The following is a 22,378-nucleotide window of genomic DNA, read 5'->3' on the forward strand; positions in this document are numbered from 1 at the left end:
GACTGAAATTTACTTTCAAAGGGATCAGCAAAAAAGAAAAAAAAAGAGAGAAAGGAAAAAAAATTATAGACATAGAAGAGATAAAGCAAATATAACAGAATGTAAACACCTGGTGAATTAGAGAAATGAATGTTCATTGTACTATGTTTCCACCTTTCTATAGTTAAAAATTTTTTCAAAATAAAAAGTCAGGAAAAATATATAAAGTAATCTATGTGTGGCCAATACGCTATAGCTGATTTTATTTACATGAATATACTCATAAGTGATTTAATACTTTAAAAAAAGCCCATCATGAAATTCCTTCCCATCAAAGCTAACCAAGGGGGACTAACATCACCTCTGGCTAGTGTCAGCAACGTAATTTGTCTTGTTTTTACCCCCACGAGTCAAGAATCATATTTGACTTACCTGTGAAATTAACAAACCAGCAAAACACTTATAGCACTCAGCCACCTTATCAAAAACAATTTTAAAAAAGCTGTAATCTTCTGGTTTTAAAATAATTTATTTCATAGGTCTGTTTTAATTTCATGTCTCAGAGCATACATTATTTAACCAAGAGGGGCTGGACACAGATTGTAAAAAGGGAGGAAACATTTAGAAACTCCCTCAATTCCATTAGAATTTGATCCTACCTTGTAAAGTCTTGCTAGGATAAATTTCTATCATACTTCTTTTGTGCTTACAAAAAGACATTAACTTCTGAATTTCCAATGTTGTAAATAAAAATTTTTACATTTAAGTATGCATTCATATTGACACACAAGGCAACCAAATAATTGTCATCAACGTTAGCAAAATGTATATTTCCTGTCACCGCACTAACATTAAATTAAACGTCAAACCACAAAAACTTGGTGACTAACATTAAAAAGGCAAGCTGTAGGATACGCAAAGCTTATAAAGGACAAATTGCACGTGGTTAAGATGGGACATCATTTGACAAGGGCTGGTGGTGTGCATATGGCTGCTTTTTTTTGTAAGAAGGCCACCGGCAAACAGGGCAACAGTGTCGGCCCCCAGCCAACCACATCACAATGCAATTCTGATGGAACACATGACCACAGGGCAACCCCATTAGCAAACATCCATTTTCAAAATTCTCTAGGCAAACAACACATTCAGTACAGTGCAGCATATCAGCAGGCCAAGTTAACCAATCAGGTTCCATGTCTTCGTTAGTGCTATATGATCCATATGACCGCCCCTTCCTTGCATAAGGGCTGGTCTGACAATATTTATTGGCACATGAACAAGCCTCAGGATCACAGTGACTTGCTCTTCCTGGAGAATTGTGAACTACGTTTCGTTTATCTTCAAATACTTCCTTCTCGCTGCTAAAAGTGTCTGTGCTCTCACTGTCTGAGTCATTTTCAATATCTTGAGGACCTTCCAACATTTCCTCTTCAGACTGGACTCCAAGGCATTTAAATCGCCACACTGGCAAGTTTTTTATATAATCAGTTGGTATCAGAGGGTGAAGCCAAAGGTCAGGGAAAGCTAATCGCTCCAAGAACAAGTCGGGGTCTTCGTCCCAATCAGATTCTACAGGGAAGTTCTGAAAAGAAGCAATCGGGTGGAAGAGGTAGCTGGTGTACCAGTCCCACAGACTTGATAACCACTCTAAGTTATTGGCATTGACTTCATCATTGTTGTTGTTGCGCCGTCTCTTCTTTTCAAAGTAATCGACTAGTAAACCATGTCCAAGGTATGTACTAAGAAACAAGGCTGGGTGTGAAGAATAAAACATCCAGTCTGCCCTGACCCATGAGGCCAGCGTGGTTGTATTGGAATATCTCAACAATTTTAAGCTATACTCATAAAAGCTATCTAAGTAAGGGAGCTGTAAAAAGCCCAACACAGGTAGCCAGGAAATAATTAATAGAGAATTATATGTCCCTAAAGTGCTTATGAGAACCACAAATCGTTTTATGGTAGCTCCTTGTGTGATAAATAAGTCCATCCAAGCCATAAGATTAACTAGAACCAAGCTCAAAACAAACAAATCATTTACTTCAGGTTGTACTGAGCGCAAAAATGAATCCATGGCCTGAAGGGATATAAATTCGCCCGTGTGGTTTCCATACCTGTAAATTCCTTCAGGAGTTCTAAGTATGTATGATGGCATGTTATATACACCAATATCTGTCATATAACTCTTGTTGTCCCAATTTTCCACATTTACAAAAATAAACTCAACTCTTCCAGTAAACTTTATGCTTAGTGCAGAGAAGAAAGCTGGGGGTTGGTCAAGGTTTGCAAATAGGTATATTTTTACCCAGTATTGATCACTTTTATTCCATTCTTCTTTCAAACGTTCAGCATTATAAATGGTTTTGATCCGTGAAGCTGCATGAGCAGTTATCCACTTAAAAATGTGCTCTACTTCAATCTTGCGCCCACTGTATTCTTTAAGCATGACTTTCCCTTTAGAAGTACTTGTTTGTGGAACAGACATAATGAGTGTGGATCGTACCCAGCCTCTTCTCCTGCAGTATCTATAAGAGAGGAGACTGTAAGTAAATAGCTAGGCCGCTAAATGAGCCAGCTTGCTTATCTTCACTGTTGTGCAAACAGTTTGTCTTTTCCCTGACACATTTCCTTAGCACTTGAAAGATACCCTCTCCCCAAAAACAAATTACCTGTAAACAGTCAAAAGTAGTACCAATACCTGGCAGTTGTATAAGAGGAAAAGCAAGCTCTCTTTTTATCGTATTTTTCGTTTGTATCTCTATATTTCTTTTCTTTCTTTTCTTTCTTTTTTTTTTTTTAAAGAAAAGTGTAGCTTGAAAAGCCTTAGAGTCAAGAGAATCGGCAAGTACTTCCAGCATCTACTATGAAACTACTAATGCATTATGTGCTAATAAGATCCTAAAGATAATAGGAAAATGATTCCTGTTCACAAAGAATTTAAAATCCTATTAAGGAGACAAAAGTATAAAACTGTATATATTCTATTACTAAATAATGTAAAGGAAGTTCAAAAAAAGGGAGTATCACTGGGAGTTTGGGCTGGTGCAGATTTCATGAAAAGTTTGGGAATTGAACTAGCTCTCGAAGGATGGTTAGATTCAGGTAGGCAAAGGAGAGAAGGAAACAGATTATCTTACATGCTGAGTCCCTGACTTGAATGCCAAGCTCCTGAGGGTAGGAGCCATGCTGTACCCACTTATTAACCCAAGCACCCACCACAATGCCTGACACACACAAGCACTGTCATAAAGTAATCTGCACGAAGGCTCACCTAGAAAAGAGCAAGTCCTATATTTTTCTGTACTCTCTCATCTCTTTAATGAGGACCATGAAGAGGGGTATTTGGAGAGATAATCAGAGAAACAATTTCCTTTAAAAACAAAAAAGTTTTTTTCTAAAAACCTACCATGTGGAGTTTTACAATATATAAATTTACCTCAGTAAAGTTGGAAAAAAGAAAATCTACCATGTGGATACACTTTGTTCACTACAGATTTGTAAGTGGATGGTAATAAATGTTTAATTTTTAATTTTGCTATTCAGAATACTGATGTAAAAATCACAAATGTTATCTGCAGCAGGGGGGGGGGAGGCCCGCATACCTCAAAAGGGGAAAAAAATCATAAATGTTATGCTTTAAAGTATGGATTATATTTTATTAAATTAAATAAGCATATTATACATTTATATGATCAGATTAAGATAGAAGTCTTGACGTATGTGGCATATGGTTTTATGATGATAGTACAATTAATTTTACCTCAGGAATTTCATGATATAATTTAAGATAAGTGAAGACAACATGTTATGTCACAAAGACAAGGTTAGTAACGACTCTGGGAAACTATCTGGGTGACTCAGGATCAAAGACTACGACTCAGCTTCTTGTTGAGTTGATTTACTTCCTTAACAAGATAGATACCATTAATGTCAATATTGCTTTAATTGAAACGGGTTAAGAATTAGATACTCCAACAAAATAAAATATCTTCTATTCTGTAACAGTGTATTTGTCCAATGCAAAATAATAGTTCACTGACATGAATGCCAGTTCCACCACCCTCCCCCCAAAACAACAAGTCAACTACATATAGATAGTTGCCTTATTCACATCTTAAATATCTAACGAGCTTTACTTTTTTAATTGCATAGGATACTTGGGATGACACATTTCTACTCTCGGTCATTCTGTTCATCTTTGTATAACCACCTCAGAGAATATTTGGCTTCTGATTTGTGTCATAAATTAAATGACAGTCTTTCAAACAGAAAATTTTACTGTGTAAAACAAGCCAAGTCTTATCTTAGTGCATACATTTCTTCATGGAAGAAAACAAATGTACTATGTACTTTCTTTTCAGTTCAGAACTAAGGGACAGTTTTAAGGTTTATCATTTCACAAGATAAGAGTACCCAGGACAATAAAATTTTGTATGTCATCATATATCTTTCAAATTAAATCATGTTTTCCAGACTTGAAATCCAACACACAAATAAAGTACACCATATTAATTTTAAAACCCCACTGTTAGACAGAAAAGACTAATGCTCATATCAATATAAAAACTTTTTACTGCCAATTTAAAAAACCTTTTTAAAGGTCTGAATAAGTTCAATGATGACACCACGAAAATATCCTCTAGTTCTTAAAGTAAACCTTTTGAGATCTCTTAGAGAATTTGAAGACTAAAAATGATTTAAAAAAAAAAAACATAGCTAGTGAGTTTTGGCACTCCAGCTTCTGATAACATACTATATTAAAAAAGAAACCTTGGTATTCTGTTCATAAAATGCTGTTTCTTCAGACAAGGTCATTGGTCTCCTTGGCCTTCCTGTCCTGCTCACCAATCTTCCCTTTACTTTCTTTTCCCTGCTTAGCCCATGGGCACGCATCCCTGATTCTTTCACCATAAGCCCTCCTGGCCCATTTACCACTCAGCTCCTGTAATTCCAGTGCCATCCCACTCTTTACTATCTCTGCCCCGCCTCTCCAACCTCCCGATACACGTCACTTCCTTCTTTCTCCAAAGGTGGGGGGAGAAAAAGAGTAGAGAATAGACCTGACAGGGTAAAGGCCCCTGAGATAGATCACTGGGTTGGGGAATTAGAGGAACTGGGGCCAGGCAAGATGGCTGTGTGGGAAAGAAATGAAAACTGCTGCCATGGACAGAGTCAGATACTGTACAGAGTGGAGGTCCTGAATGTTCTTAAGGGGAGCAAAACAGGTCAGGAAAATACTACGATACAATGGGGCCAGCACATCAGAGGAGGCTGTCCTGGAGGCCACCCAAGAGAAGGAACTACAGTCAAAGAAAGCAACATAGGCAGCAGAGTAGAGAGTTTTGCTGTTTTTAAAAATCTGAGATCAAGTTGATGACTGAATTATTCAACATATTAAAATGCTTGCTTGCTGAATAACACTATTCTCTGCCCAGTTACACCCTGCATTGACATTCTAAACACGCTTTTCTATTATCTCCCTATTTTGTTCTTCTGCATCTCCATAATCCTCATTAAAAGAAAAAAAATGACCCTGACTAAGCACAGCATCTATGACAAGAATAGTTCTTACTCTAGTTGGAAGACTTTCCAAATCAAAGGAAACCAACATGACAGTACTGAAACTGATATAAGTAACTCTGCATCAAGATCTTCATCTCTGTGATGAAACTAAGGAAGATGACGTAAAAGTGCTTGTTTAATAACAAAAAATTATAGCTGCAGTCAACAAAAAAGCAAAAAGTTGCTCAAAAAAGGTCTCTTCCGTCATAAATAAGAGGTGGGATTATCTGAAGACGAAGATGAAGGATTTAGAGAAAACTTGGAGGTAGATTATATGTATCTCTTCACCGTTCCTCAGCTGGTATAGAATCAAAAAGGGCTTTTCAAAAGAAAAGCTAGAAAAATTTGCGCTAAAGTCCACTGGACTCAATTATGACACTTCTGATGCATTTTGCTTTATAAAATCACATTAAAAATCAATTCTACTATTTCCTTCAGTTTTTCATGCTGAATAGATCATCTTCACTTTATGTCATGCTTAGTTTCGTTTTGAATTCTCTATTGTTATTTAAGAACTTACGTTAGACTGAAATGTGTTTGACCTTTATATTTTTGTACTTACTTGATATTTTCTAATATATTTATAAGTTAGTGTTTAAAATGTATTATTTAGTTTATTCATTAAAAAAATAAGTTCTGAATATTTTTCAATAAATTGGTGATGTTAATACTGACTTTTGGCATTATCTGAAAAAAAAAATCAAAACATCAGAACTATCATTTATTCTGGTATTGCAATCACCAGTGGGAGAGAAAAAGATCTTTCACTTAGACCATCTGGGAATGATGGAATAGGACCAAATGCCACTGTCTTTGGTAAACACAAGACAGAAATAAGAATGATTTCCTTTTCATAAGAACATGAACACTTACGCTATCTTGGACATTTCAACCAAAGGCATTAGAATATGATCAAGGTTCTGTGCTGAAGATGAAAATGGGAGCTTTGTGGGTGAATGAGGAGACTAAATGTGAGTCAGGAGACACAAGTTCCCTTCTTATCCCCAACGTTTAAGAAGTCCTCCTACCACACATCTCAGCCTACACTACAAGTGAGCAAAACAAGAACAGTGAGGAAAATCGAAGCAAACGTAAGCCTGAAGGAGAAGGGCAGGAGAATCTGAGGTGAAGCAGTGGTGGAGGAGGGTTTTCTACAGCGAATGGGTCTCCCATTGTGACCACATATAACGGACGTAGGTAAGCCGGGCGTATCTACCTACATCAGAAACTACCTAACGTGGGGGCTTCTCCATACATATCATATGCCCCGTCCTCAGCACTGAACAGAACATGCTGTACATGCTAATCTTTTTCTTTTAAATTTATTTATTTATTTATTTATATTTGGCTGTGTTGGGTCTTTGCACGCAGGCTTCCTCTAGTTGCATTGAGCTGGGGCTACTCATTGTGGTGTGCAGGCTTCTCACTGCAGTGGCTTCTCTTGTTGTGAAGCACGGGCTCTAGGTGCATGGGCTTCCATAGTTGTGGCACGCGGGCTCAGTAGTTGTGGCGCACGGGCTTAGTTGCTCCGTGGCATGTGGGATCTTCCCGGACCAGGGCCCGAACCTGTGGTCCCCTGCACTGGCAGGCAGATTCTTAACCACTGTGCCATCAGGGAAGTCCAACTAATCTTTTATTAAATGTTTACTGAATGGATAATTAAATGAACGAATGAATTCAAGTCATAACTTGGAGGAACTAGAAATTGAAATAAAACGCATTTCAAAGAAGAAACAATGGAATAATGAAACAAGAAATAATGTGACAGACTAAATACTGGAGATGATGACAAAAAGAAAAACAAAAATGCCTGCAAAGATTTTTGTCTGAGAAAATGGAAAAAAAAATAGTAAAGGACAGAAAAAGAAAAGGTAGAAAGGGCACATGGTTTACTAAAAAAAAAAGATGAATATGAATTTGAATACCAGGTTTAGGGAACAGAGTCTATCTGGGGTACTCGTATGGCAAATGGAAACGAGTGTCAAAATGCAAACGAGAGGTCCGAATTATGAAAGGAGATTTAGATCAGCACAAAGGTGTCACCTAAAGCCATCAATGTACTGAAGTCTCTTTGGGAAGTAAAATTGAAACAAAAAAGACCGAGGACATACTCACCCCGTTAGAAACAACATAGAAGAACCAGACAGAGAGCTCAGAGAGAAAGTAAGTAACTGCCAGTTATCAAAAACTATTAATCAGATACCTGTGTAGCTAACAACGTGCTAAACACGCTAACGAACTTTCAGTTTAAACAGGCTTCTAATACCACTGTCTTTATCACATTAAAAAAATTCTGGTCAGAACTCAAATTCTAAGAATTGCCCAATCAACTTACCTGGGGTCACTGGAACAGTTAAACGTGCCTGTACGTATTCCAAATCTTGACACCTTTTTCACCATTTTCTCCCAGTGGATTTTACCCACCAAAGGACTTCTGTCATTTGCTATAACCTATTCCCCCCAAAAGAAAAACAGATACTTTAATCACCTAAAATGGAGTCAAACCAACCATTTACATCTATAACTTTACTTTTTTTGAAAAACATATTCTGTTCCTAGATCTTGTTTACTACGTCATCATATTATCACTGCAATTCTTGTAAAAGGAGCAACTGTCCAACTGGAAAAGATTTAAAACACTGAATACAGTACATTAAACTCTCACACTCTGTGGTAGTTATGCAGAGGGGGAGTCAAAACCATATTAAAAAGCTAGCCACATTCTCCTCCATGTGGCTTATCCTCTAGAATTAACTTACACAGGAAGAAAATGGCCCTTGGAGTCATTTCTCTGCTCTGAAAAGAAAATTTTAAATAACCCAAATAAAGCTTACTAAAAATTACCACATGTGGGTTCAACGAGTTCAAATTTCACTTTTTAAAAGTGTAATTATGGAGCCAAGAGTCAAACACATGTTTTCTATTAAACTATGCTTGACTAAAACAATATACTACTACTATGGCATTTTTCTTAACAATCACGAAAGGTTCTAACATATTAAAAAATTACCATTAATAAATTCTACATTCTTGAACTTCTAACTTCAAATTTGCAAATAGCTTTCAAACAGTTAGGATTGGGGGAAGAAAAAAAATTTTTTTAAATGTAGATTAACCTTCAAAATATGCAATGACTTTTCTCAGACTTTCTAATTGTTAATACCTTTTCCCTTTATTCCTTATCTTCCTGATTTTAATGAATAGAGATACCAGTAAAAAACAAACAAAAAGTATATATTAAAAACAAAAATGACTAAATGGGAAATTAAAGGAAATCCAAAAGTGTCCTATGTCTTCATGAACCCATCTGTTTGATTTATTTTAAGCCCAGGGTATACAGGCCAAGTTTATTTTCATGAATGCTATATTACCGATACTATTTAATTCAAAATTACAGCACAGTACTCTGGGGGCCTCTAAACTCTCTAGAAGGAAGGGCCATTTTCACATTCACAAAGCCTCCAGGAAGTGAAATCCCAGGTGAGTGTGTGCAATGAGTGCCTGGGAGAGGCAAGAGCTGGTGCAAATACCTCATCTCTGGTCTCTCCACTGGGAAGTCTAACAAATTTCAAGGGCAGCAGGAGGAGAGAAAGTGCATGGTGGTGACAAGTGACTTAAAGTTCACTTTATGTGCCAACAGATTACTGTCCGATAACCTTTGCCATATATCACTGATACTATCATCCTCATACCTACAGAGACACACATAGGTATGTAACACTTTGTAACATAACTTTGAGGCTTAATAAATACATACACAAATATACAATTTAGGCATTGAACAAATGGTTCTGATAGTACTTTTAAGTGAAAATAAATGGCCTTAATGAGGGAGGCACATGTTATTAAAATGCTCAGATGGTTGAGGTAACCAGGAGGAGAGCAATTTGAGGACATGGTCTTAGCAGGTGAAAGTGCTTTCTGAGGAGGTTCACACAGGTTACATTACCCAGTAAGTTCCTAGCTTCCACATTTTTCCATTGTCTAAAAGTACTTTATAAATTTTATCTGAAAAATAAGGGAGATGAAGGCAGGCTTTTCTCTTCTCTTCTGTTTTTCTTTTCCTACCACTGAAGAGTCAATATGGTAGTTCTTTCTTCCATCAAGTAACCAAAGAAATCTTGAACTTATTTTTCAGATTACTCAGAAGGATTAAGAAATCTCTGTAAAATCATATCGCTATACTCCCTGGTCTTTGCCCTGTTTTTTAAAATAACTCCCCTTTCACTCCTATTTCCTGATCAATGCTGCAAATAGGATTTGGCCCTCAGTCTAGGGGCATCTTTCAGTGAAGATCCTGATCACTGCACAGTCATCCAATGCTAGGAAAGGAAGTAGGAATGAGGGGGTTGTTCCAGGCACCCCTGGTTATAGGACAGACAACAAAAGTGTGTGAAGAGAGGTGGTGAATATCTCTGAGGCAGGTACATGACAATGTTTAACCACAGGGCCTTATTTATTCAGCAAGCTATTCCAACATCTGCTTTGAAGAGTTTAATGATTCCTGACTAAGAGAACCACAAAAAAATGAAAAATCCCTTAGGCAGTGCATGAAAGCATTTTATTTGACTCTTTAGTTATATTTACGCAATTAGAAATTGCTTTATCCAATGTCCTATATAGTTATATTATTCAACTGAAGGTTTAGCATAAATTAAATTTCGTGGAGGCCAAATTAAACAACCACTAAAAATGTTTTAACAAAATAACTCATCTGGCTTGTCACATGGCACAACAAAATACTCTAAGCCTATTACTACTGTGTCACATCAGTAACAGTTTCCAAGTTATAGCTCACATCCAAAAGCATGCACAGTGATTCTGAATGGCATTCACTCTGGTGGTGAAACGGGAAGCATATTCCTCTGCAGTTCACGAAGGATGTTGCATTCTCTGTGGGGAATATTTTCAGAGACTAGAAAAAACTAGATGAAAGTACAGCCTGAGTTCCAAGTCTCAAGTCTGGAACGGACCTGGCAACATAGGCTAGCAGTGAAGCAATCTTTCCATCCTCCTTCCCAGGGTATCCGCCTCTCTAACCACCAACCCTACACTTGCTCACCATTGTTTTCCCTGCAGCTAGCATGATGCCTAAGTCAGGTGGGCACTTATTAAATATTTATGTTGAATTAAACTATTTCAGCTTTTTATGGTTTAGTAACTCATTCTCTTACTTCTGATTATATAGGTTCTCTAAAGGCTCCAAGTTTCCGATATCTGTTATAATGAAAGTCCCTTCCCCAGCAACCTGTCATCTGGGATGTTTTCGGACAAACATTAGCATAACTAGTACCTGGCTATGCAACTGCACATCAATGTTCTTGACCCCAGTCACACACAAAGACTTCCAGTTCAGTGTATTTAAAAATACACTTTTTTCAGAAAAAAAACTACTAGGTTTTTCCTAGTACTAATTTTCCTGGTTTCTACTTTATTGTCTAATAGCTCTTTAGGATCTCTCAAGATGGTGGCACCATCACGGACCATCTAACTTAGCTGGAAAAGGTAATCTATGCTAAGAGTTTTTACTGGCCCACACATTTTAGTAAACCAAGCTGTGAGTTGTCTTACGGCACAGACTGTAGGTTATTCGTCTTTTTTGCCCTTATCACAGGTTCAGCTGGCACACATTAGATTTCAATAAATATTTGTTGGATGGTTGGATGAATGGATGAAACCAGTGGTTTGCTGGTAAATGTTTAACAACTAGCTGTCTAGAAGAAAACAGAAGCTCTGATTTCTACCATTTACTTATTTCCTTGGTGTAAATACTCCCACATGGTTGATTTCAAGTTACCAACGTGACATCTCTAACTGTGGAGTTGGAAAGGGATGTTAACAATCGCCCTTCATGAAGCAGTTTGAGCTGGCTCCAGCACAGCACTGGAAGGAACTGAGTTGGACAGTGTGAGAGGCTAAGTTGCCATGTTTTCTGATGTCAGTCTTGTGTAGTCCAGTTAAACGTACAAAGAAAAACTGGGCCTCAGGTTATTGCTTACTCCCTTCCACATGTGTTACACTGGTATAAGAAAAAACCCACACACTTTCGCCTATTTTTTAGAGGTGGGTTTTATTACTAATCAGAACATCTGTCATTTCCCTTTTAATATTGTTAATCCCCATACAACAACATGGAGGCTAAATTAAATAACATAACTCAATATAAAAGGAGTGTAGGGCTAAAATGTTTTTCTGCATCTCTCAATATTTCATTAGAACAGCGAGTTTCTACTTTCAAAATCATAGACCACAGGGACTTCCCCAGAGGTCCAGTGGTTAAGACTCTGCGATTCCACTGCAGGGGGCATGGGTTCAATCCCCAGTCGGGGAACTAAGATCCTGCATGCTGCATGGCATGGCCAAAAAAAAAAAAAATCATAGACCAACCTAAATATATATATGCAAATTGTATAAAATCATTAAAAGTGAAGATGAGTAATTGACAAAAACAAAATTCAACAGCATTTAATTATTTCTTTGGTAGCCTCACTAGCTTTCTTTGAGTAAACACAAATAAAAGCTCTTCACCAATACAAAATAAAGGATAAGATGGCTTGCCAAGTATTTCACCTTTAGCATAGTGTCAAGAGAGGAATAAATAACTTAGAACCTCCCTGAACAAAACTACTGTCTAGGAGTAAAAAATAAACAAGTTTTAAAACAGCTAGTAACTCTTTTCAGCCAAACAGGAACTGTATTAACATAATACTTCAGTAAATATTGACCTAAAGCTTTTCACCTACCTCAATTCCACTGATGTTAAATTCCTTATAATGTGACAAAGCCAGCAGAGAACAGATAGCACAGTCCCTCATTGAACTTCTTTGAACAAAAGTCAAAATGTAGAAATAGAAATGTTAAGATAAGGATAAATCCGTAAAATCCACAACGTACACTAACTTTTCCATTTCAAAAGCCTATCTACTGGGACTTCCCTGGTGGCACAGTGGTTAAGAATCCACCTGCCAATGCAGGGGACACGGGTTCAATTCCTGGTCCGGGAAGATCTCACATGCTGTGGAGCAACTAAACCCATGCACCATAACTACCGAGCCTGCGATCTAAGGCCTGTGTGCCGCAACTACTGAGCCCGCGTGCTGCAACCACTGAAGCCCTCGCGTCTAGAGCCCATGCTCCACAACAAGAGAAGCCACCACAATGAGAAGCCCACGCACCGCAGCGAAGAGTAGCCCCTGCTCACCACAATTAGAGAAAGCCTGCGTGCAGCAACGAAGACCCAACACGGCCAAAAAAAAAAAAAAAAAAAAAAGGCCTGACCAAGAATCTTTTGAAAGAAAAGTAACTTCTATTTGTGAGGCTAAAAAGATTGGTAGGCAGCAGAATCAAAGAATCCACAAAACTGGAAATAAAGAGCTAATGAAAGATATGAGGTCAGGTTAGGAACAAAGCAGGAAAACTTAGAATGTTAGAAAGAAGTGATAGAAAAAAGATGACTTGGTTCTTTCATGGATTACACAGTGTATTGTTGCTAAAGATGTCCCATATGTGTTGCTGCCTTAGAAACTAAAATTAGTTCTTTCCACCTCATATTACAGAGAATACAGGAGAGACATGAAAAAGCTTCACATGAAAAGAAGTGTGCTAACACTCTGCTTTAATGTAAGGATAATTCATGAGCAGTAATACATCTTACAACAGTTAGGAGAAAGATATGAAGACCATTAACATGTATTATTCAGAAAATAAACTCATGAGTTACCAAGAAGATAGAAATCATAAGGGATATAGGATGAATTAATTAAATTATAGAAATTCATGTTTCCTTTTGTAGTGTCAGTCCACATGCAGTGTCATCAAAAAAGATAATCAACCTGGATTATCTTTTATTATTACCAACCCATTCCAGAAAAATAATGAACTGACCAAGTGATGGAATAGCTAAGTCATATACCCATTTATTAAAGTCACATTTTCCCCAAATCAGTAAATCTAGACATCCTTTCAATGACATATAAAGTCTAAAGTGCTAATTATCAGTTATATGCTACCTGAGAGTTAGGTATTCATCTGAGAGTATAATTCATCTGAGTAAGAAAATGATATTGGAAACCTGGGAGAAAAAGAGGAAAGAACTTTGATGTGCTTAAATATTTCTTATCCAGGATACCTAAAATAAATGCAATATGAAGAAGATTGAATTGTTTGGGATCTATGCATCCTCACAGATTAAAAAAAATGACAATGATAGAGCAAACTGAAATGAGTCAGCTTCTTTTAAAACAAATAGAAAAGAATGATAATTCAAACTGTTAAAAACTGAATTCTTGGGCTTCCCTGGTGGCACAGTGGTTGAGAATCTGCCTGCTAATGCAGGGGACACAGGTTCGGCCCTGGTCTGGGAGAATCCCACATGCCGCGGAGCAACTGGGCCCGTGGGCCACAATTACTGAGCCTGCGCGTCTGGAGCCTGTGCTCCGCAACAAGAGAGGCCGTGACAGTGAGAGGCCCGCGCACTGCGATGAAGAGTGGCCCCCGCTTGCCACAACTAGAGAAAGCCCTTGCACAGAAACGAAGACCCAACACAGCAAAAATAAATAAAATAAATTAATAAACTCCTACCCCAACATCTAAAAAAAACAAAACTGAATTCTTGAATGTTATCCTTCACAAGAAATGAGATAAATATAATCTGAGCTGAAAGAATGACAAGCAACTGAGAGTATTTCTCTTCTGTTTTGAGAAGATATTTTCAATTAAGAAACAAAACAACATGGCCCTCTCTTAGGAGCTTAAACCAAAGTGTCTGTGCTGATTAGCTTAGCTAGCGAGTTCAGAGTGCTGAAGGCACTGTGACTGAGGTTTCGATCTCAATCTTCTCAGTTGCCCTGCCAGAGACTGTTCTTCCAACCCAAGCCAGCCATTTGACAGATGTAAGCCACTGGCCCGAGGGAACACAAGCCAGACAGTGGTGATCAGTGCAAATCTTGAAGGTCACTGGAAAAATTGTGTCTTACTGCACCATTCACTATTGATGCCTATGAAGTTTAAAAAAACATTTTCAGAGAAAAATAATTCCGTGATTAGAATTTATAATGTTTACATTCACTACCATTCGTTACTTGTTCTTCTCTTCATTCAAGTATCACCTTATCAGGGAATTCTTTGCCACCCTCTTGTCTCCTTACCCTGCTTATTTTTCTTCTTAGCACTTTCCACTAACTAATGTTATATTAAATATTTATTTAGTTAGTGCCTCCCTCTCCCAACTGGAATGTGAGCTGCCTGAAAGAGCAAGGACTTAGCCTGTTGTATGCTCCTGGTATATCTCCAGAGCCTGGTGTACAATTAACTGCTGAATAAACTGTATGAATTTTGTAACTTCTTAAGGGAGTTTAATCCATGCTTACCTTTAATATGACATAGAAAAACAGTAGATCATTTATAAGCCAAGACTATAATGCTAATTAGTGAAGCAGAGTGTGTTCGTAGTCTATAGGCAGCACTCTATATACCAAAAGGATTTCCAGACTTTTGACATAGCTTTTTCCAACTTTGGAAGGTGTTCAGCATCTTTACCATTCATCTCTATGGGACCGTTCAATGTGTGGACAAACATGAGATATAGGACACAGGGCAGTGGGACTGGCTATTCAGTTCAATCTCAGGAATAAAACTGAAGTTACCAAAACCATTAAGTCTTCCTCGATCAAACTATCAGAAATAAATATCTGGGAAAAGAAATAGAATAACTATTTATAAATTAAGGCTTTAAAGATGCTACAGTTTATTTTTTCAATACCAATAATTTAACACACAAATAAAGTAGAATTTGATGGATAATGTATAGACAATACCCATACCCTCCTCCCAGTTTCTCTGTTTGCTAGACTTAAAAAATGCGGAATTAGATTATCTGGAGGGTAAAAGGTCAAACACAATAGGAAGGTTGCAAGTAAAGGAAAGGTCATGGATATCCAATGCAATCACCTGAAGAATTCCCAAATGTCAACCCGTTAGCCCAGTGGACTATAGTACTATTCTATCTTCTTTAGGTGTGTATGTATTTATTTGAGGCCATGTGCTACAGAAAATCTATCTACCCACAATCATATTGCAAATCAGTGACAGGACCAGATCTGCAAATAAGGTGTCTGGACTCAATAGCTTTTTCTACCCTATTCTGCGGTCACTGTTCTCAGGAAGAAACATGAAGCAGCAATTATTTTGTTTTTTATGTCCTGAATCAAACTTTGCCAACCCCAACGTGAAATAACAAGAACACTGGGCAAGAAATGAGGGGGTCTGGGATTTGATTCTGGTTCAATAATCATAATTTTAGCTGAATTCATGTTGTTAATTTACTTAATATGTTACTTTAAGTGAACTTATATTTTAAAAAATTTAAATAACTTTAGACTTTCCCTAAGCAAATTTATGAAATTCCATGTTCAATATAATATTGATTTTTCTAATTTACATAAAAATACACAAATGATAATGTGTGTCTACTCATTTACCATGAGTGGCACATAAACCACACTTTGGGAAGAACAAAAGATGATTTTTAAGGCCCTTCATAGCTCTCAAATTCTAATACGCTAATTAAATCTACAGTTTTGATAGCATAAGAGCTAGGGTTTAAAATTATAATCTCATCAATTTCATGAGCAAAGTAGTAAGTTCCCCCACCATTCCCCACAATAGTTCTTCCTCTATAGGCGCAAAGTTGGCTATAGTTCTTTCTTTAGAAACAAAAATGATGAATTAAAAACTGAATTAAAAACTGGAGTTAACAAAAGCTGAGAGAAACAGTACAAATCACTAAATAAAAGGAATATATATGTGTTTCTTACTTTATAATGCAGATCCAACAACTAAAATGGATTTGCTTCTGCTGATTCTTAACAAAACAGTCAACCCTCTTTCCCGACACTTCCCTTCCCCCACTCTTTAATTAATTTTCATTTTTGTTGGTCTGCAAAACCTCTTTAAGGGGACAGTGGAGCCTCCCTATGAGAAGTGAGTTATGTCTAAGAAACATGACACAAGTACACAGAAGTGTCACCAGCTGGTGACTACTATTTTGGTAAAAATAATTTCACTTCTATCACTGTTTCTAATACCTGAACCAGCCAGATGCCATCTTTTGTGTCTTCTACAAGCTCATAGAAGTGCATTTCACCACTGAAATTGGTACTAGAAACAGATTCAGACGCTTCTTCTTCTTTGAGTGCAGAATAAAGCTCACCTTCCATCAGGTCACCTGAAGAAAAGAAAAAATAACACTAATAAGATTGCAAAAATCTCATGTTCCCAACTTCAATGATAAATTCTATTTTATACTGTTAAAAAATTATGTCACTGTACTTTCATTGCACTCTACAGAAGAGTAGAACCTGAATACACCTATTTAAGATTCATACATTTAGTAAATATGTAAGAAGAACCTTCTATGTGTCAGGCAAAAGTGAACAAAACAGATAAAAATCCATCTCCTGATGGAGTTTATATTCTAGTGGCATCATCACATAATTTATTAGGAAATTACTGAATTTATGCCAGCCACAAAAGCCATCACAATATTATTCAGCTTTTGTCCAGGCATCAAATAATTTTTAAACAGTATGATTTATATACTTCTTTTTTTTTTTTTTTTTTTGCGGTATGCGGGCCTCTCACTGTTGTGGCCCCTCCCGCTGCGGAGCACAGGCTCCGGACGCGCAGGCTCAGCGGCCATGGCTCACGGGCCCAGCTGCGAAGCACAGGCTCCGGACGCGCAGGCTCAGCGGCCATGGCTCACGGGCCCAGCCACTCCGCGGCACGTGGGATCCTCCCGGACCGGGGCACGAGCCCGTGTCCCCTGCATCGGCAGGCGGACTCTCAACCACTGCGCCACCAGGGAAGCCCAATATATACTTCTGACTGACAAGAATTAGAAATGGGTTTACAAAATTTGCTATCACCACCTGCGTAACATAGCAACAGGGCTTACATGACTTGGAGGTTAGATACAAAAGATTACCTATAAGAACAAATTCCATATTCATACACAAACTTACAGTGTAAATTTACACTTTGTATCAGCAAATAAAAAGTAAAGAAAAACACGTCAAATTATTTTAACTTTTGTCTTAAATGTTAACAATGCAAAAACAAGCATTGTATCACGACAGCAGCAAAACCATCCACAACAAATATTTAAATTATTAAGTTAAATGGCTATACCAAGACCTCTCTGCTATAAAATGTGTGATCTGAGTCATATTTTTGTGAGCTGTGTGTATTCTTTAAATATTATGTGCACTCTTTGTACACTCAAAGTTACAAGTATTTTTAGGCCCAGAGGAAGGCAACACTAAATAAAAGTCTCAAGAAAAAAAATGTGGTATCAAATTACTTTACCATGAAAAATGATTTGGCTTGGGCAGTTAAGGTACTTTTCACTTCTAAACCTAGAAAGTTTATTTATTAGAGATCTTCTACTTTACTTTATTCCCCCTACCCTACATGCCAGCCATGGTAGTAATAAAAGTCACCATAAACCAGTCAGTAAACAAGAGGCATAATTTTATGCAAATAACACACAATTTTATGTTTTCTCTAAAGAAAAATGCATCACTTTTACAGAGAGTGTTCCCTCCTCTATCCCAGTAGTGATCTGAACCTTAATCTGCAAATACCTGAGTGCTCAAGTCCTCTGGAGTTAGGATTCTTGTCTATCATACTACATGGCTATAAGATACCAAATAAGGAAAAAAAAATTGTCTTGTAAAAGACACAGCTGACAGATACACTTGAAACAACAAAAAAAGACAACTATCAGTTTCAATTGCTTCCTACAGCAACCCAGAATGCCCTTCTCAAATTACAGTACGTTCCCCTTCCAGGAAGTGTATCTAAACCAAGATATATTTTGTCCAGGGGTGAAAAAAATTAAGCCCATTTCTTACCCAATCCTACCCCAAAACCAACAGTTATTGAAAATGCATTCTTTAAGATGTTAAATATCTCTTAGCTCAATTCTATCAATATGTCTCAACCCATTTAAGCGGATGCAGCCCCTGTGGCACAGAAGGGAAAAAGTAGTTTACACCCAGGATATAAGAATTCAAAAAAAAAATCCTTACAGAAATATAAACTCTTTCGAAACAAACAAGATAGGCATTCACAAAAAATATTCACCTTATTTTCACCAAATTTAAAGTATGAAAAGCTAATACTGTGCCCTGTACACTTTCTCTATATTTAAACTCATTATTTAAAATTTAAATCTTAGAAAAAATTTTTTCTATTTAATTTTGTATCTATATGACGTGATGGATGTCCACTAAACTTCCTGTGATAACCATTTCATGATGTACGTAAATCAAATCATCATGCTGTACACCTTAAACTTGTACAGTGCTGCAAGTCAACTATATCTCAATAAATCTGGAAGAAAAAATAAAATATAAAACAAAATAAAATTTAAATCCTAGGCCTAAATGTCTCTTTGATATTAAGTATTCCAATGATGTTTTTCCCCTCCGGGTAACTTGTTATTACTAGGGTGACAAATGCTGCTATCTACAGAGAACGTTTTGGGGTTTTTCTTGTATACTTATGAATTTCAACTGACAAATAATGCTTTCCAATTTGTTTGTAACTGGTTGACATTTCCGAAATTTGAGAAAAACACTCAATTTAGTAAACAACACTAAGAAGCTGCACTTTAAACTGTTATTTTAAAATAACCTTAGGAAGACACACCAACACCCCTACAAATAATTCCAGCCCAGGCCCCTTCCAAAAACTGGGATTTACTTTTTTTTTGGTAGAAAACCTGGACAAAGGAAACCCGGGCAGCTCTGGAAGTAGTCTGCTTAACCCTTCCAGGTACCGCCTCATTCTGGGGGACCACCAGGTACGAGGAAGTACGGGTCGTCCCCTCCTCCGAGTGGAGGGGACCCTCGGGGAGCCGATACTCGCCTGACTTTTCCACCAGATCCCGGACATCCTTCTTCTCGGGCAACCCCGAGTACCCCAGTCCCCGGCACTCCAGAATGGTCTTCAGCTTCTTGAAGCTCAGCGCCACCGGATCCACCAGCTGGGTGGCAAAGATGCCAGTTTCGTACCACACAATGGCCTCAAAAAACCTGGCCAGGACGAACAGGACCAGAAAATAGAGAAGCAAGAAAAAAAGCTTCAGCCACATCTTCCCCTGCGTCTTCGCTCTTTTCAGAGAGCTCAGAACACGGAGGAGAGGAGGGGAGACTGGGGGAGTGTGGGCGAGGGCACCAGCCTGGCGTGGGGTACGGCGCCCGCCGCCGTCACTGCGGGGCCATCCCCGGCGGGAGGCAGGTGGACTGTGCGGGGGTGAGGAACAGACCAGGAGGGGCAGAGGCGCAGAGCCTCGCGCGGGGCCTTCCAGTCAAGAGGCGAGAAAAATAAAGGGGGAAAAAATTTAAAAGTCCACCCATTAAACCCCGAAAGGAGAGAGGCGCGGGGAGACCCCGCGGGTAAGAACAAGATGAGGGCCGATTCCGCCGGCGGGGGGCACTGGGATGTGGCGGGGTCGGCCTTCTAGCACCGTAATCTCAACGGAGGAGGGGGGAGGCCAAAAAAATCATTCAGATTCACAAAGGAAGAGGGGGCCGGGCTGCAGGCTGGGGCCAGAGGGGCGGCGGTCCCGGGAGGCTGTTGGAGTCGGCCGGGCTGAGGCCGGGCTCCCGCGGCGGCAGTCAGGAGGGTGCGGTGCTCGGCGGGGCCAGGCCCGGGGCCCAGCGCGGGGAGGACCGGCCGCTGCAGCGCCGCGCCCGGCGCCCAGGCCCCAGGCCCCGCCGGCCGCGAAGGCTCCACGAGAAGCGCGGCGGGGAACGGCGGCGGCGGCGGCGGCGGCGGCGAGTGCAGGTTCGCTCAGGCCGGCGGGCGGCGCCTTTCAGGCTGGCGGGCACCGCGGCCCGGCCCAGGAGGGGGCGTCGCAGTCTCTGCAGAGGGAAATGGGGCGCGCGAGGCGACGGTCCCGGAGAAAAAACGCAAAAATAGGCCCGAGACGTCTCCCCGGGGCGGCTCTCCGGCTGCCTCCTGGTCACGCAGCGCTCGCCCCGCTCGGATGGGCGGCGCGGGTTCCGGCCGCCGTCCCCGACGACCCCTCCCCCGCGTGAGGCCGCTGCCGTCGCCTCCGGACTAGAGGATCCTCGGCGGCCACGGCCCAAACCGAGACATAACAACTGACGTCGGCTGCGGGGCGGGGCCTCGGGCGGGGCCACAAGGGGAGCGCCCGCCGGGCGGCGGTGGGGAGGAGAGGGGAAGGGGAAGGAAGGGGGCGCCCAAGCCTGGGGGCGGGAGAGCGGCGCGGAGCCGCAGCCTCGACGCGGTATCTTCTGCGCTCCCGAAGTTGCCTCTCCAGTGTCTCCTCCTCTCTCTTTCCTTTTGCCCTGCAGATGTTTAGTAAGTGATTTTGTCTGAGGGTTGCAGTTAGGACTGTGTCGCTTTGTGTGTTTTTTGGTAAAAATGGGGCAGTTAATCATCCTCTTAAGTAAAAATAAGAGTACGTGTATGCCAGGTCCCGGTTAACTGGGAAAATTTTGGCGCAGTTGATTTGAGATGGTAGAAGGCGAAACCCAGAAAACAATGATTTTCCATCTCTAGGTGAGAATGTAGTAGTTTGCGCATTTCTGTGTTGAAGGAGATTTGGTCAAAGGGGGAGGCAGAACTAGGCTCACCCGTCCCTGCCCGTTACAAAGGCCTCACCACACCCCCTCCTCACCCGTCGCAGTTTCAGTCTCAGGGGCGTTATAAGCCAGGTATCGAAATGCTGAGTTCCCAGGGCAAAGGTTGTTGAGTGTGGATATGTCCCAGTGCAAATTTTCCGTGCGTTTTCTTTCATTACCCTCGCTGAGTGGGGCACCGCCAGCAAGAGGAACTTACATAAATTGAGTAACGTGGGTGAGCACGCAGTACGCGGTTCTGTATTTATTTAACCCCGGTAGAGCATACTCTTCCTGTCGATCTCTGTGCCAATCTTGAAGGAGAAGGGGATTGCATACATAAAATAAACAAGGCTGGCTTCTACCAGACCCCTTGATGAGGAAGAAGAAGACCCAGAAATTACAAGAGAAACGTTAGCCATTGTGCAAAGCTGTCAAATGTCCTGAACTAGGGGTGAAAGTTGTAGCGAGAAAATGGGTGTGATCCTCACGCTTGGAACAAATGAGGAATGGAAAGCAAAGAATGGACCGTGAGAATGTAGCCTCAGAGTGGTACCCTTTTAGAATAAAGCAAACAAAGGCATTTCAGTGTCCAGCTAGTGGAGGATTATTTAGCGGGGATGGGCCCAGGGACGAGGGAGAAAGAATCAGAGGAGGAGGTGTAGGAATGTACAACCGGCTCTTGGCCTCTGCATGTGTGTCTTAACTAGCGTCAATGTGGCTTTGTTTCCAGGGCTGGCAGATCAACGTGGGAGGCTGTATTAAACATTCTAAAACGCTTGGTTCTGAAATTTCAGAATCCTTGGGCATGTCACAGTGATGCTGTTACTGGGTGATATTGCTGTTCAAACCTTGACATATAAAGTGATGTCCTTCACCTCAAAGAAATGTACTCACTGGAGAGGAAAGAGTGCAAGAGGGGCAGGTGGGGAAAATTGGGGTGGCTGAGGATGGAACCAGCCAGGCCAGAGTTTCAAATTGGAAAAATATTATAGAAGGGACTGGAAAGGAGTTACTAAAGAACACTTTGGACATTTCTTGTTTGTCTTAACTGCCTCCCATCCTCAACACCCTGGATTTGTTCCTCAAGGTTAAAACACTTAGGAAAGATTACAGCACTGATAAAGGAACACGCAGGGTTGGTGGGAAATAGGGATATGGACATTTACATCCTCTATTGATGGGAATGT

General features: G+C 39.9%; 1 protein-coding gene across 1 annotated transcript; it reads right to left on the minus strand.

Annotated features, from left to right (window-relative positions):
- Window positions 1-489: 489 nt before the first annotated feature.
- On the minus strand, window positions 490-20,120 carry RNF103 (ring finger protein 103). Its single transcript, XM_082672249.1, has 4 exons — window positions 19,468-20,120; window positions 16,623-16,762; window positions 7,874-7,989; window positions 490-2,501 (listed from the first exon to the last, which is right to left on the minus strand). The coding sequence occupies exons 1-4, from the start codon at window positions 19,691-19,693 to the stop codon at window positions 926-928; spliced, it is 2,058 nt and encodes a 685-aa protein (XP_082528375.1). The 5' UTR covers window positions 19,694-20,120; the 3' UTR covers window positions 490-925.
- Between the last annotated feature and the right edge of the window lie 2,258 nt (window positions 20,121-22,378).

This window comes from Grampus griseus, assembly GCF_964374135.1.
Source record: "Grampus griseus genome assembly, chromosome: 15".
NCBI lineage: Eukaryota > Metazoa > Chordata > Mammalia > Artiodactyla > Delphinidae > Grampus > Grampus griseus.

Bases quoted from the DNA above. Each gene is read 5' to 3' on its own strand.
- RNF103 (XM_082672249.1), bottom strand. From the start codon at position 19,693: ATGTGGCTGAAGCTTTTTTTCTTGCTTCTCTATTTTCTGGTCCTGTTC. The intron at 16,763-19,467 runs GCGAGTATCGGC...TCTTTTCTTCAG, and splicing joins GGATCTGGTGGAAAAGTCAG to GTGACCTGATGGAAGGTGAG. The intron at 2,502-7,873 runs GTAAGTTGATTG...CCTCTCTTATAG, and splicing joins AACTGTTCCAGTGACCCCAG to ATACTGCAGGAGAAGAGGCT.